This window comes from Crotalus tigris, unplaced genomic scaffold (assembly GCF_016545835.1).
Source record: "Crotalus tigris isolate CLP2741 ecotype Arizona unplaced genomic scaffold, ASM1654583v1 scf7180000018432.44079421565:4894166, whole genome shotgun sequence".
Lineage (NCBI taxonomy): Eukaryota > Metazoa > Chordata > Lepidosauria > Squamata > Viperidae > Crotalus > Crotalus tigris.
Window position 1 is genome coordinate 1,536,311 of NW_024096999.1, and position 16,978 is coordinate 1,553,288.

Here is a 16,978-nt window from a genome sequence, read left to right on the forward strand (position 1 = left end):
GGTCGTGGTAATGATGTGGACACCTCTTTAAGAAGTGTAAGAAAATGGTTTGCATAGCTTTCTAATGGATCTTTTTTTTTTTTTTGCCCCCTTTAACTTCCCCATAAAACTGACTACTGTCCACCCCCAAATATTGATCAGTCTGAACTTTGCTGAGCTATTTCTCCAAGTGTCCCAAAGGTGCTTTTCCAAAAGGCAACTGGCCCTTCTTGGATTTTTCTCTGAAAACGTTTCGCTTCCCATCCAAGAAGCTTCTTCAGAATTGACTGGTGATTGGCCCACAGTCACCCAGTTGGCTTTCATGACTAAGGCGGGACTAGAACTCTCTGTCTCTTAGTGATTGGCCCAAAGTCACCTAGATGGCTTTCATGACTAAGGCAGGACTAGAACTCTCAATCACCTGGTGATTGGCCCAAAGTCACCTAGCTGGCTTTCATGGCTAGGGTGGGACTAGAACTCTCAGTCTGGTGGTGATTGGCCCAAGATCACCCAGCTGGCTTTCATGACTAAGGTAGGAGTAGAACTCACAGTCTCCTGGTGATTGGTCCAAATCACTTAGCTGGCTTTCATGACTAACGCGGGACTAGAACCCTCCGTCTCTTGGTGATTGGTCCAAAGTCACCAAGATGGCTTTCATGACTAAGGCGGGACTAGAACTCTCAATCACCTGGTGATTGGCCCCAAATCACCTAGCTGGCTTTCATGGCTAAGGTGGGACTAGAACTCTCAGTCTGCTGGTGATTGGCCCAAGATCACCCAGCTGGCTTTCATGGCTAAAGCGGGACCAGAACTCACGATCTCCTGCTTACTAGCCCGCTGCCTTAACTACTAAACCAAACCGGCTTTCTCTACTTTACAGTGATACAACAGGTTAAAAATTCCCAAGACGGTTTGAAAACAACCAAGTTCAATATTTTACGTTGCCAAGAGCACAGCGTGAACCCAATCGTACAACATTTAACATTTCATTAGCAAACATCGTTCCTTTTTCTTTGTAAGTCTCAGTTCTTGATGTTCTTTCTTTCTTCTAGATTTTTTTTTTTTAAAGAAATGTTCCAACGATTGGCAATTCTGGTCAACTGGAACTGCCTATTTATCTCTGCTACAATCTACGTGTTTGTACACCCAAAGACGCTTAAATTCCATTTCAGCCTTCACCTGTGACCACAAAGAACTATGTTCTGTTTATCCTAGCTTGCGTTGTGATGGGCCCCGAACAAAGAGAAACTTGGAGATGAAGCAACAAGTTCTCTTTCTACAATTAACTTTTCACCTGGGAATATTTTCGCACCCCACACTATGGCTTCCTCCTCCTTTAGGCAAAACAGAAGGGATTTTAAGTTGACGGTTGCTAAATACCTGTTGGATGAGTTGTAACAGCTTTCAACAGACTTTGTTTAAACAAAGAGGGGGGGGGGAAGAGGCTCTAGATGCAAAAATTTAGAAGAAAAAGCAAGTAGAAGGAAACCCTGTTTGTAAAATACATGGACAGGATTAGTGGACACCGGTTAACAGAAGTGGATGTGAGCATTTCAAAGAAAGGTTACATAAATAGTTTAACTTATTCTACAAAGTTAAGAATGCGTGTCCCTCTAGGACACAGTTCAGCTACAGTTTATTTAACCTTCAGTTTCTAAAGGTGCTGTTTTACTTTTAAGGACATAGTTAAAGGCATTTCTCCTTTTTTCCCCCCTAAGGGATGATAGAGGAGGGAGATGAGAGGTGGATCTCCACAGTTTTTAGGGGGTTTTCAAGACAAGTCCCTGCAGTTTTATTGGCAAGAATTCAGAAGCGTTTGGCCATTGCCTCCTTCTTGGAGCTAAGGGATAGGGCAGGGATGGAGAACCTTTTAGAGACCGAGTGCCCAAACTGCAATTCTATTCTATTCTATTCTATTCTATTCTATTCTATTCTATTCTATTCTATTCTATTCTATTCTATTCTATTCTATTCTATTTCTATTCTACATTCTATTCTATTCTATTCTTATTTCTATTCTGCATTCTATTCTATTCTATTCTATTCTATTCTTATTTCTATTCTGCATTCTATTCTATTCTATTCTATTCTATTCTGTTCTATTCTGTTCTATAATTATTCTATTCTATTCTATTCTATTCTATTCTATTCTATTCTATTCTATTCTATTCTATTCTATTCTATTCTATTCTATTCTATTCTATTCTACATTCTATTCCAGTGATGGCGAACTTTTAGAGACTGAGTGCCCAAACTGCAACCCAAAACCCACTTATTTATCGCCAGGTGCCAGGTGGGCATGGCTTACTAGATGGGCATGGCTGTGGTGGTCATGGCAGATTGGGTGGGTGTGGCCAAGGTGGGCATGGTCACCTTGATGTTGCTCATGGGGAGGGATGCCTGTGGGGATTGGGCAGGGTTGGGGGAGATCCAGGGGGTCTCTGGCAGGTGGGGCAGTGGGCAGGAGGCTCGTCCTGCAGGGTGAGGCGAGGCAAGGCGAGGCAGGGCGGGGGTGCCATTGTCACAGGGCAAGGCGAGGCAGGGGCCAGGACGGCTGCTGCCTGACACCATCGGCCCCTGCACACAGAGGCCAGCGAGCACACGGGTGCTGGGATGCATCCGTCCATGTGGGACCTCGCCGAGTTAGCAGGCAGCTGGTTGAAAAGGGATGGTTGCCATCTCTGGGGCATGGCGCATGTGCCCACAGAGAGGGCTCTGAGTGCTGCCTCTGGCACGCGTGCCACAGGTTCGTCACCACTGGGATAGGGACTGGCCCAAGGTCACCCAGCAGATTTTGCACCTAAAGGAGAACTAGAATTCAGTCTCCTGGTTTCTACCCTGATGCCTGAACTACTACATCAAACTAGTTTTCTCTCCTTAATGTGAGGGAAGGTGGTCCAGAATCCAAGGAGGGAGGGGCTGAACTCCAGAGCAGGAGCAAGTTTTAGATAGTTTGTGTAAGAGAAAGTGGGCGAAGACAGCTCCTCCTTAATAGTTTCCAGAGTGTGTGCTAATTTTTTTTTTTTAATTGTTGCAATGAAAAAAAAATCCATTTAAGGCAAAAACGGCAGCCATCGCAGCATACGCTGTCAAAGCAGAACGATGTACAAACACACACAACTTTTTTTTTTTTGTTCTTGATCTTCCACTGCTTGCAGCACTGATTCTACCTCCGTGTCACACCCACCCCTCTCCGTTCGCCCTTTAAGCCGTTATGAAAGGCGCGCTTTAAGAGCGACGGTCAATAAGGCACAGGAGAAAGGCCACGGAGCTGTTTGGCTGACATTTGGTGAGCCAAGGGTGGTGTTGGTCCTCAGTTAATTATTTAAAGGCCCTTGGCTTATTAAATGCCACCCTAGGTAGTGATCTGTGTGCTTCCTCTCTTTGAGGCCAGCAGGACCACCGGCTGAGTTGCAATGCGCAGGAAACACACTTTAGCCTTAGACACAGATGTGCTTGGCAGCGGCAGCCTAACTGTTGGCGCTCGGAACACCTTGGCAGCCTGTGTTGATTTCAGAATCCAGGTTCCAAGTCAATCTCAGTGAACAAGCAACGTGTTCTATTTTGCGTGCAGGATGCAAATAAGCTGGTGGTTGAACTTTGCCTCCAGACTTTCGATGAGACAGCGTCTTCTAAGATTAGCGTAAGGGAGTTGGTGTGGTGAGCACATCATTCCAGCATCTACCTGCCTAAAAGTAGAGCCACCACACCTGAAGGTGTGAACACCTTCAGGTGTTGTTCGTCCATCGATTTCGATGAAGACCTTGACATCTTGTGGGTTATGGGCCATCAACGATGTGTCCTTAGGTGGCTAATAAGGCCAATGCTAGCACGGAATGTTCTGCCTCATACTGAACAAAGAAATGTAAATGAACAAAGAAATGTTACTTCAGCATTTGCAGCTCTGGCTTTGCGGAGTGCTCGCTTCTCTTGTGCCAAGATTGTCCTTCTGTGTTCATATGTCTGGCAACCCTGGTACACCAAGGTGCGCCATGTCGGTCGATCATGCGCCAGAAGTTCCCAAGAGATGGTGTTAATATCCAGGGACTTTAGAGAAGCTTTCAACGTGTCTTTGTATCGCTTCTTTTGTCCCCCGTGCGATCGCTTTCCTTGAGACAGCTCACCATAGAAGAGCTGTTTAGGGATGCGATGATTTGGCATCCTTACAACATGGCCTGCCCAGTGCATCTGGGCTTTCATCAACAGAGTGTAAACTGATGGTAGGCCTGCTCTGGAGAGGACATCTGTGTCTGGTATCTTATCCTGCCACCGGATCCTCAGAATTCTACGAAGGCAAGTCATGTGGAAGTAGTTCAGTTGCCCAACATGCGTCCTGTACACTGTCCTTCAAGTAGCCTTAGGTGAAGACACGGTGAGTTGGTTGCAAGCTTCCCCCCTCCCAGCTCTCCAATGAAAGCCTGATGATGCTTATTATGTAATTTCCAACCATAAGCACACTATTTAAACACATTATGAGCCGTGGTGGAGCAGTGGTTAGGATGCAGTACTGCAGGCTAACTTACTGCTCACGCCAGCAGTTCGATCCTGACTGGCTTAAAGTTGACTCAGCTTTCCATCCTTCCGAAGTCGGTAAAATGAGGACTCAGATTGTTGGGAGGGGGCAATAGACTGACTCTGTAAACCGCTTAGAGAGGGCTGTAAAGCGGTATATAAGGGCTATTGTTATTATTGGTCTTGATTTCCATGGGGGAAAAAAAGGAACAAAAATATATCCCAGGAATTAACCCTAACCAAAAAAAAGTCGTTCATTTTATGCTTTTCCCCTAGAAATTTTGCATCTAGTTTCCCAAGCCCACCACCCACTTTGTTTTCTAGCACATTTTATTATCCAACTAAATAACATCATCAGTGCTAGAAGGGAATTGGGGTTTGTGGCAGGGGGGGGGGAAGGAGGAAGACTGTGGGGTCCTTGGTGCTCTTTGAGTTTGGTTGTTTCCTCGCAGACATTTCATTACCCAACTAAGTAACATCATCAGTGCTAGAAGGGAATTGGGATTTGTGGAGGAGGGGGGAGGTCCTTCATGCTCTCTGAGCTTGGTTGTTTCTTTGCAGACATTTCATGACCCTACTAGGTAACATCATCAGTGTTAGAAGGGAGTGGGGTTTGCTCTCGATTTATATACAAGTAGTTTGCCCTGTCAGTGTTGATGGGAGTGGGGGAATAGGAACACTGTGGCTGTGGGAGAGATACAGAAAAGTATCAATCCTCTTTTCACTGCTCAGTTGAGTAGTGCAGAGGATCACAATTTCCTGGTTTTATAAGCAACCAGCAATAACTACTACAGCTTTCCTCAATCAAGTGGGCCAGTGATAGACTGCAGCTCCACTCGTCCTCAGTCAATACATTGAAGAAGGCACCAGATCAAGAAAGAGCCAGAAAGAGAAAAGGCTACCCACAGATTCTAATGATGAAGCTTTTATTCATTTGGAAAGTCCTCTAGAGAGACAGAGTTTTAGGCCACGGGTCACTGTGGGAGTGAATCACAGAAGCACATTTACCTGAAAGATAATCAGGGGCTGTTCTTTCTTTTCTTTTTAATAACCAAAAGCTGAAATCCAAGGCTCTCTGGATCAGCCAACAGCCAAACTACCTCCATAAAGTAATTTGTACACTCTAAAAAAACCTTCACATCCTGGGCCTGACAATCTGTTCTCAGATTCATCCTTTTTGCCAAGAATCCAGTCCTACTTCACATTTCCCAGTCAACTAAAGCCAGGTGGGCAGCTGATGGTGATTTATACTGCCTCTTTGATGAAACTAGGCTTAGAGATCAAAGCCTCCAGAGCAGCTTCCTCAAATTCTGCGCCATCCAGATGTGTGAGGATATAACTTCCAGAATACTCAGAGTTCAGGGTGCTGCAGGGTGTCGCCCTAAGGTAGCTGGAGAAGATCTGAAGCTGGAGGAGGTCACTGAAGATCGATCTTCCTTCCTTCCTTCCTTCCTTCCTTCCTTCCTTCCTTCCTTCCTTCCTTCCTTCCTTCCTTCCTTCCTTCCTTCCTTCCCTTCCTTCCTTATTCCTTCCTTCCTCCCTGTACTCCTCCCTTCCTTTTTTCCTTTTCCATCCTTCCTTTTGCCCTCCCTCCCTTGCTTCCCCCCTCCCTCCCTCCCTCCTTCCCTCCCTCCCTCCCTTATTCCTTCCCTTCATTCTCCTTTTTGCCCTCCCTCCCTTCCTTCATTTCCTCCCTCCCTTCCCTTTATCATTCTTCCCTGTACTCCTTCCTTCTTTCCTTTTCCTTCATCCTTCCTTTTGCCCTCCCTCCCTTGCTTCCCCCCTCCCCTTCCTTCCTTCCTTCCTTCCTTCCTTCCTTCCTTCCTTCCTTCCTTCTTTCTGTATTTTGGGGTCACAAGAAAAAGAACCAAGAAAATACCCTGAAATACTTCTGGGGATGCAGTTACGTTAAGAATGTTGTAAAAAATCTTCTGTTCTACCGATAGATGTGCTATAATTCGTCTGTTAACCTATAGCAGCACCCTGAGGCCTTGCCCTTCTGGATGCTAAATGCTTGCGAGGAGACCTAAAACAAGGCTGAGAGAAAGGAACAATTCCTGTGCTTTTCTAGCAGCTGCAGAATTGCCACCCCTTCCCTCTTCTTACCTCATTGTGAGTTTTTTCCACCCGTGTTATATCTCCGATCTCCAATGATTTCAGGGATGGGCCCTTCAAATTAAGATCGGTGCTCAAATTCTCCAGCGCTGCCTTGCACTTGTCCAGAATGTATGGCAGGGTCCCTGCTGAGCACTGTTGGGATTGACGAACAAGAGAAAGAAAGTTAGTGTGGAAAAAAAAGACTGGGATTTTACCACAACAGAAAGCCAAAGCCAAGTAAATCCTGTTGTAATTTAGTGGTTGAGGTGAACCTTGTCCCTGAGATCTCTGAACCATCACTTACAACTCACGAAGGGCTGCTCAACAAACCACTGTAAACTAAGTCCACATCGGTACAAGTCCTATCCAGGAATTCAGAGGGTATTTGAACTATTGGTTCTTCTAAGGCAGTGGTTCTCAACCTTTTTAATGCTGCGACCCCCAACTGGTCGTAAGTCAAGGACTACTCAACCGGTCGTAAGTTGAGGATTACTCAACTGGTGCAGCACCGTTTGCAGAATGGGACTTTTGGCGGGCTCAGCAGGGCAGAGACAGCCTGGACAATTCCTATTGGCTTTTGAAAGCCAATAGAATTAGACTCTATTCAAGAGAGTCTATTCTATTGGCTTTCAAAAGCCAATAGAATAAAAGGGAGTAGCACAGCTAAGGAAAAGGGGGGAAAAATGGCGGACTGCGTTGTTTGGCGACCCCCGTGAAATGGTCGTTTGACCCCAAATGGGGTCCCGACCCACAGGTGGAGAACCACTGTTCTAAGGTCAAGGGCAAAGAATTAGGACCCTACCTTAAGTTGCAATTAAGATTTATTGCTCCAGCCTATGCACAAGAGTCTAGTCAACTAAAATTCAATATTAGCTCTAGATAAGGGTCAACCTAATTCAAGAGGGGTTGGACTTCGATCATTTGTGGCCATGTAATGACTCAAGGCTAATGACTCATTTAACTCCAGCCTCCAGCTCTGCCTGTTCTTCTATACCTACTAGACTTGTTTGTATGTGTTGTGTTTTCTTAAACAACACACTTGAATCATGTTTCACTTAACTACCAGGTTACTAACTTATCAGCTGCAGTGATTCCCTTAACAACTGAGGCAAGAATGGTTGTAAAATGGGGGCAAAACTCCCTTAACAAATGTCTCACTTAACAACAGAAACTTTGGGCTCAGCTGTGCTCGTTAAGTTGAGCACTACCTGAATATGCGACGGTTGTGGCATCCCAGGTCATACGAATATCATTTGTGACCTCCTCACTTAACGTCCGACAAGCCACATTAATGGGGGAAGTTAGATCCGCTTAACAACTGCTTGATTAACCGCAATGGCTCATTTAACAACCGTTTGATTCCCTTAACTATGGTGATTCAAATGACTGTGGCAGAAAGGACATAAAACCAGGCACATGCCTTGCTTAGCCATGGAAATTCTAGTGCCAATTCTGGTCATAAATAGGGGACTTCCCTGTATCAAAAAAGATCTCAGCAACTCAGACTGTAGGAGGGAGTTAAAAAGCAAATTAAAAAAAAAAATCAGGAAAGGACAATAGCTTTCTTATGCATTGCTGCAAAGAACAGGGTGAATTTGTCCTTGCACTTTTTAGGATTATCTTTAGTTGCTGTGTCCAAGTTCTCAGCCCTCGATAGCCGCTCCCACAGTTTTGTTACTCACTTCTGCCACTCGGTGTGTGGAGCTGAATCTTGACTGCCGGCCAGCCAGCACACAATGCTGGTGAGTCGTATTCAGGTCATCTAGGAAAAGACCATAGAAGTACATGTAAGTATTCACCCCTGAAGAGAACTTAAGGAAATTAGAAGACAAGGGATCCTCGCACTTATGACTGTGGCAGCCTCCCCACAGTCACCTGATCAAAATTCAGGTGCTATTTATGAAAGTTGAGGATCCTGTGGTCACCTGATCACCATTGACCAAAGGTGAATTAAGGAAAAACTTCCTGACAGTGAGGACAATTAACCAGTGGAACAGCTTGCCACCAGAAATCGTGGGTGTCTCCATCACTGGAGGTTTTTAAGAAGTGGCTAGAAAGATACTTGTCTGAGATGGTATAGGCTCGCCTGCTTGAACAGGGGGCTGGACTAGAAGACCTCTATTCTATTCTATTCTATTCTATTCTATTCTATTCTATTCTATTCTATTCTATTCTATTCTATTCTATTCTATTCTATTCTTATTTATAATTCTATTCTATTATTTCTAATTCTATTCTATTATTATTCTATTCTATTTTATTCTTATTTCTAATTCTATTCTATTATTTCTAATTCTGTTCTATTCTATTCTATTCTATTCTATTCTATTCTATTCTATTCTATTCTATTCTATTCTATTCTATTCTATTCCATCTCTATTCTATTCTATTCTATATTCTATTCTATTCTATTCTATTCTATTCTTATTTCTAATTCTATTCTATTATTTCTAATTCTATTCTATTATTATTCTATTCTATTTTATTCTTATTTCTAATTCTATTCTAATTCTAATTCTAATTCTGTTCTATTCTATTCTATTCTATTCTATTCTATTCTATTCTATTCTATTCTATTCTATTCCATTCCATTCCATTCCATTCCATTCCATTCTGTATTCTATTCCATTCTATATAATTCATTCCATTCTATATTCCATTCCATTCCATGGTAAAGGCTGTTTCTGGGAATTCAGCTAGTCCTCAAGCTACAACAGTTAATTTAGTGACCGTTCAATGTTACAACAGCACTGAAAAAGGGGACTTAGAACCGTTTTTCACACTTACGACCGTTGCAGCGTCTTCCATGGTCACGTGATCAAAATTCAGACACTTGGCAACTGACTCATATTTATGACAGTCACAGCATCCCGGGAGGGTCACGAGATCCCCTTTTATGACCTTCTGACAAGCAAAGTCAATGGGGGGGATGCCAGATTCACTCAACAACCCTGTTACTAACTTAACAATGGCAGGGATTCACTTAACAACTTCAGCAAGAAAGGTCATCAGATGGACCAAAATTACACCTAACAACTGTCTCACTTAGCAATAATTGGGCTCAATTGTGTTCGTAAGTCGAAGACTATCTAACAACTATTAACAACTGCAGTGATTCCCTTGCAGTAACAACGGTGGCAAGGAAAGTCACCACGTGGGTCAAACCTTAGCCAACGTCTCACGTCGAGAATCACCCAACACTGTTGCAAAACTATCCCGTCTTTATTGCAAAAAAAAAAAAAGTCAATACTCCTAAAAGCCCCTAAAATAAGAAATTATTCTACAGTTGCCAGAAGAGGCACGTTTAAGAGAACTGAGCATGGGGAAGGGGGGGGGGAGGAGAGAAACTTCGCGTAATTAATCAACGGAAAATGGAACAAGACCGTTGTAAGCTTAGAAATCTCACAAGATCAAATTCTGAGTGGCAATAAATAGATTTTGGGGGAGCGGGGGGGCTGCTTGAAAAAAAAATAGATGCAGGGGGTACGCAGGCTCAAAGGTGGGGTCAGGTTTCCGAAGTCAACCCGCTGGAAGGTAGCCGTATCAAAGATGTTTCCCCGGTTTAAGCCTGTAATTTTCTAACCACCCATCAACTCCACTCAAAGGTGCTCCCCGTTTCTGGTTAACGGGGAAGAAAGTTTTGACTGTGCCTTGAAGTCTAACTCACTCAGGCTTCTGAGGATATTTACTCCATCTTACTCCCCACCAAAGGGAGGCCCGGTTGAATTTATCCCCCAGCTGTGTTTAAGCCCCTAACCTTCCAGCAACCCTTTGATCTATAAGAAACAGCTGTAGCTTCAACAGGCCCGACATGTATTTTGCTTCCAAGGCCCCTTCCAACATTATTATTATTATTATTATTATTATTATTATTATTATTATTACTACTACTACTACTACTACTATTATTATTATTATTATTATTATTATTATTATTATTATTATTGATCATCGCACAGTCAGCCAGATGTTCAGACTGGATTTGGCATTTTGGTCTACCTATTGAGTCCTTGCCAAGGACCTGGGATAGGCAGATGTATTTTGTTATCTTCTCCAGTTCTTTCTCGTCTATTCTGCTGTCTCCAGGCACTGCCATGTCCACTAGCCAGACTTTTTTTGTCTTTCTTATCGACAATTGTTAAGTCTGGGGTGTTATGTTGCAGGTGCTTGTCTGTTTGAATTCTGAAGTCCCAGAGCAGTTAAATTTTATCATTTTCTATGACTTTCTCTATTTTATGATCCCACCAGTTTTTGCTTACAGGCAAATGATATTTTTTGCAGATCTTCCAATGCACCATTGTTGCTACTTTGTCATGCCGCTGCTTGTAATCAGTCTGTGCAATCTTCTTGCAACAGCTTACCAAATGGTCCACTGTTTCTTCAGCTTCTTTGCAAAGGCGGCACTTACTGTCTTTTGCTGTCTTCTCAATTTTGACTTTGTATGCATTTGTCCTTAAGGCTTGGTCTTGTGCAGCCAGAATTAGTCCCTCGGTCTCTTTCTTCAATTTTCCTGCTCTTAGCCATTGCCAGGTTTTATTATTATCTGCTTTCCCAGCTATTTTTTTCATATATTGGCCATGTAGTGCTTTGTCTTCCCATGCCTCTATTCTGTTCTTCATTGGTCTTTCTTGTAGGCCAGTTTGGTCTCTCCAGTAGTCAGTAAGCCTTCCTGATATACTAATTTCAGTGCATCTTCATCATTGTTCTTCAGATATTCTTCCAAAGCCATTCTTCTTCTTCTTCTTCTTCTTCTTCTTCTTCTTCTTCTTCTTCTTCTTCTTCTTCTTCTTCTTCTTCTTCTTCTTCTTCTTCTTCTTCTTCTTCTTCTTCTTCTTATTCTTATTCTTATTCTTATTCTTATGATTATTATTGATCATCGCACAGTCAGCTAGATGTTCAGACTGGATTTGGCATTTTGGTCTACCTATTGAGTCCTTGCCAAGGACCTGGGATAGACAGATGTGGATGTTTGCTGGTATTACAGATATCGTCGCAGGATGGAAGCAGTTCCTAGTAAGGCCGCCTTTTGCAATTGATTAATGGCGAATTTGTCAATGCCAATGATGGTGTTCAAGTGGTGCTCCAGTTGTTTTGGGATTGCACCCAAGGAGCCTATTACTATTGGTACTATCCTTGCTTGCTTTTGCCACAGTCTTTCTATTTCTATTTGTAGGTCTTTGTATTTTGTTATCTTCTCCAGTTCTTTCTCGTCTATTCTGCTGTCTCCAGGCACTGCCACGTTGTTGTTGTTATTATTATTCTGCCTTATGCAACAACGGACACCTACTGCTGGGATAAGTTACACTGTATGATCTAAGCAGGATTGTTCCTCAAGGGGCCAAGCTATGATGCAGAATGCAGTTATAATTTGCATGCATAATATACTGTGTATTTGTGCAATGCACATTTTTTTCTGGTGAAAGTCATTTTGCTTAGCGTCATAATTTATGGCAAAAACACAGCTAACGGTCTTAGGGGAAACTCCGGCTATTTTCTCCCAACTATGATCCCATCCCCTCATTCACCCACAGAAAAACTCTCCTTGTTCTAGAAGTGGAGGAAATATCATTTAAGTACAACTTTAAATATTGTGCAAGCCCATCGTGTGATTAACCGCAGTGGGTTGCTAAACCATAAAGCACAGTTTGCAAGTCATCACTTGGTCGATTCGCCAAAAACACTAAGCTAAACATCAATAAACCATTCCCTGCGTAGCAATAATATTTATCTCTGGAGGGTTGGAATATACAATATGCCCACTTTTTGACCATAATTAAAGTTGGGTCATAGTCCCTGTTTTTTCATGAAAGGCCCAGGAATAACAGAATAATGGACGGGAGCTTGGAGGTCTTCTAGTCCAACCCCTTGCTCAAGCAGGAGAGCTACACCATTTCAGACAAATTGTTGTCCAAACTCTTCTTAAACACCTCCAGTGATGGAACACCCACGATTTCTGGAGGCAGGCTGTTCTACTGATTAATTGTTCTCACTGTCAGGAAATTTCTCCTTAGATCATTAGAAGAATAGAATAGAATAGAATAGAATAGAATAGAATAGAATAGAATAGAATAGAATAGAATAGAATAGAATAGAATAGAATAGAATAGAATAGAGATGGAATGGAGTAGAGTAGAGTAGAGTAGAGTAGAGTAGAGTAGAGTAGAATAGAATAGAATAGTGATTAGGGTAGAATAGAATAGAATAGAATAGAATAGAATAGAATAGAATAGAATAGAATAGAATAGAATCATGATAGAATAGAACAGTGGTGGCGAACTTATGGCACTCAGAGCCCTCTCCATGGGCATGTGCGCCATGCCCCGAAGATGGCAACCGTCCCTCTTCAACCAGCCGCCCACTAACTCGCCGAGGTCTCACATGGCCGGATGCATCCCAGCACCCATGCGCTCGGTGGCCTCTGTGTGCAGGGGCCAATGGTGTCAGGCAGCAGCCACCCCGGCCTCACCTTGCCTGTGACAATGGCACCGCCGCCCTGCTTCGCCTTGCCTCGCCTCACCCCGCAGGACGAGCCTCCTGCCCACTGCCCCACCTGCCAGAGATCCCCTGGATCTCCCCCAACCCTGCCCGGCCCCCACAGGCGTCCCCCCCACGAGCAACATCGAGGTGATCACGCCCACCTGGTCCACACCCACCCAATCTGCCATGACCACCACAGCCATGCCCACCCAGTGAGCCACGCCCACCTGGCACCTGGCGATAAATAAGTGGGTTTTGGGCTGCAGTTTGGGCACTCAGTCTCTAAAAGGTTCACCATCACTGGAATAGAATATAGAATAAAATAGAATAGAGAATAGAATAGGCTAGACTAGACTAGAATAGAATAAAATAGAACATCAACTTTGTGTTTGAACTTACCAAGCATAAAGTAACAATCTCCCTGATGAAGTGGAACTGCTAAGCCTGGTGTCTCTATATCCCAAGCAACTTTCAGGCCAACATGCCAAACATCTGGATCTCTGCCAGCTGCATATTTTTCTTCAAGGGCACCACCATCATCTTCTGAAACAAACAAACAAACAAAAAAACCTCTTCAAATACAAGAACAAATTTTCCCCTGTAGAAGTTTTAAAAGAACAAGGAAACCACAACCTCACAAAAGAAATCTGAATACCAAGTCAGTGAATAAACTTTGACTCCCATCTCCCAACTTCATTTTACAACTGGGTGGATGTGCACATTGCACCAAGTTACAATTTTGCTGACTCCTTTTTTAAGTAAGCCACAAATGTTGGCTAGTTTTTACAAGCTAATTTGTTTGTGCAACAAATTAGATTCCAGCTGTGTGATTCCAGCCTTAACTTCTGAACTTTCCTCCATAATAGAGCAAAGCTTAAGAATACCCTGTTTATGTCCCAATATTTATTTCTCCATGAAACAGGGGAAGTTGCTATGTTAGTACGTTACAATACAGTAAAAATATAAAAAAATGGAAAAAGAAAAGAATTAGAAAATAAGAAAACAGAATTTTGACTTCTGTATTCCTATTGAATAATTGCTAACTTACTTTTTTAGCACTGATTTTTAACAACAGTGTTTATTTTTTAAAAAGCTGTTAGCTCCCCTCAGTATAATTTTCATTTTCGTTTTGTTTTCACAGGAAAAAAAAAAAATAACGGCGAATAAGCATTCTGAAATTCAAACCAGAAGAGAGAACTTCGGGAATCAGATCTGAAGGATCTCTCAAAAAGCAGGCAAACACAATGACAAAACTCCCTCGAATCTTAAAAAAAAAAAAAAATCAACTTGGCAAGCATTTCCATATTTTATGACTGACATGTAAAACCCCGATCTAAATAAATATCCCATCAGCCCCAAGTGATGAACGACCTCAGCATTAAGAAGCTGAGGTCAGCACCGGTGTCTCTCTGTGCCTGAAATAATGAAAGTTATAAATCTTTTTTTTTTCCAGTTTGGGGAGTTGAAAAGTTATGATAAAAATAAGAGAAGGAAGAACGATTGCTCTGACAACTCTTTGCATGGGGTAAAAAAATAAATTTGTTTGCCTAAGTAAGCCTTTTTTTCTGAAGAGGTTTAGAGAGTGTGGGTATTCGGAATTGTCTTGTGTATTACACACATACAGCAAAAATAAGGCTACTGCTTGGTTAAAGAGATTTTTATTGGATAATGATATTTTAACTGATGTTGTCACTTGGCATCCAATTCAGTGGTTGAATTCTACTGGTTAATGGCCTCTGTTAGCAAAATATTCATCCTTCTAGTAAACTGGATGCATATGAAGAACGATTGCAGGAATTGGGCGTAGACTAGTTTAATGAAGAGAAGGACTAGGGGTGACATGACAGCAGTCTTCCAATATTTGAGGGGCTGCCACAAAGAAGAGGGGGTCAACCTATTCTCCAAAGCACCTGAAGGCAGGACGAGAAACAACGGATGGAAACTAATCAAGGAGAGAAGCAACCTGGAACTAAGGAGAAATTTCCTAACAGTGAGAACAATTAACCAGTGGAAGAGTTTACCATCAGAAGTTGTAGGTGCTTCATCTCTGGAAGTTTTTAAGAAGAGATTGGACAACTGTTTGTCTGAAATGGTATAGGGTTGGGACTTCCAAGATCCCTTCCAACTCTGTTATTCTTTTATTCTCTTCCAATTGCCTACACAACTTCAAATCTTTTAGTTTACACAACAGGTGCATAGACATTATATAAGTGAATTCAAATTTATGTATGTATTTATTTAAAACATTTGCAGAGCAGTCCATCTTACAACCAACTCTTGCAAATGAATAAGAGGAGTTAGATAGAAAAGGATGGGCAAAGTAGAATTCATGTATAGGAGGAAAAAATAACCAAACCAAAAATAACCATCTTTTTGATTAATTGTTGACTGTTTTGCCCAATGAAGTCTCTAAAATTTTGGAAAGAAAAATGAACAAAGACAAAAGGAACAGAACATGGAAAATCCTAAGGAATGAGGAATGGATGAAAATGATTTTGTATATCCAGATTGTTTCTGATTAATGTTCAGGATTCATGCACCCTTCCCACATCTGTGTCCATACATATAGCATTATGACTCAGCTAATATGACACTCACCAGATCCCTTTCTGAGAAGTCAGCCTAGCCCCTTGTAAAATAAAACTTGCCAACTGTCTATGGAGATTCTTCCAAAAAAACAAACCAACAATGAAGGTCCAGTTGCCATTTGAAAAAGTATCTTTGGGACAAAAATCACCAACATTTCCTGCGAGATTTTTGTGAATATCTCCCATGTTGAATGGGAGATGCCCAGACATGGTAATAAAAGGGGCGCCTATCCTATCCTATCCTATCCTATTGGTTTAAATAAAGAAATTTCAACAAAATTTGGTTGGTATGGGTCATTTTCTTAGATGTCGATGACGACGACGACGATGATGATTATTATGTTGTTGTTGTTGGAAAGGACCTTGCAGGAAACCCTATCCCATTTCAGACAAATGGCTGTCCAGTCTCTTCTTAAAGACTTCCAGTGTTGGAGCATTCACCGCTTCTGGAGGCAGGTAGTTCCACTGGTTAATTGTTCTCACTGTCAGGAAATTTCTCCTTAGTTCCAAGTTGCTTCTCTCCTTGATTAGTCTCCATCCGTTGCTTCTTGTCCTGCCTTCAGGCACTTTGCAGAACAGCTTGATTCCCTCTTCTTTGTGGCAGCCCCTGAGATATTGGAATACTGCTATCATGTCCCCCCTCGTCCTTCTCTTTGTTAAACTAGACATACCCATTTCCAGCAACTGTTCCTTGTTAAGTGTTAGCCTCCAGTCCCCTGATCATCTTTGTTGCTCTTCCCTGCACTCTTTCTAGAGTCTCAACATCTTTTTTACATCATGGTGACCAAAACTGGGTGCCGGATTCCAAGTGTGGCCTTACCAAGGCTTGTAAAGTGGTATTAACACTTCACGTGATCTTGATTCTATCCCTCTGTTAATGCAGCCTAGCACTGTGTTGGCTTTTTTGGCAGCTGCCAAAACTGAAATGCAAATTTTCTTGGCAATTGGCACCTTTGCTGGTTATTCTGGGTGCCTCTGTGGTGAAGCCAATCCTACTTACAGTGATCTTTCCAGATTCATTCATTCATTCATTCATATCTATATCTATATCTATATCTATATCTATATCTATATCTATCTATCTATCTATCTATCTATATATATATATATATATATATATATATATATATATATATATATATATATATATATATATATATATATAAAATCCCAGAAAACAATTCCTTGCAGCCTTTTTAAATTGCTGTTAACTGACCTTGCATCTATTAAGCAGCAAATAGAGGGGGATTACTAGTCAATTATCAATCGACAGGAACATTTCAACCAGTTTATAAAATCATTAGTGACCAAGAAGCTGTCAGAAG

General features: G+C 42.1%; 1 protein-coding gene across 7 annotated transcripts in view; it reads right to left on the bottom strand.

The window, feature by feature from the left end:
* Positions 1-16,978, bottom strand: part of FTO (FTO alpha-ketoglutarate dependent dioxygenase) — a 211,034-nt gene that overhangs the window by 146,076 nt on the left and 47,980 nt on the right. For all 7 annotated transcript variants that reach the window (XM_039352395.1, XM_039352394.1, XM_039352391.1 and 4 more), the window contains exons 4-6: positions 13,465-13,608; positions 8,271-8,350; positions 6,598-6,741 (exon numbers count right to left, since the gene is read on the bottom strand). In XM_039352395.1, the coding sequence (XP_039208329.1) occupies positions 6,598-6,741; positions 8,271-8,350; positions 13,465-13,608 (368 nt within the window). The remainder of the gene's footprint in view (positions 1-6,597; positions 6,742-8,270; positions 8,351-13,464; positions 13,609-16,978) is intronic.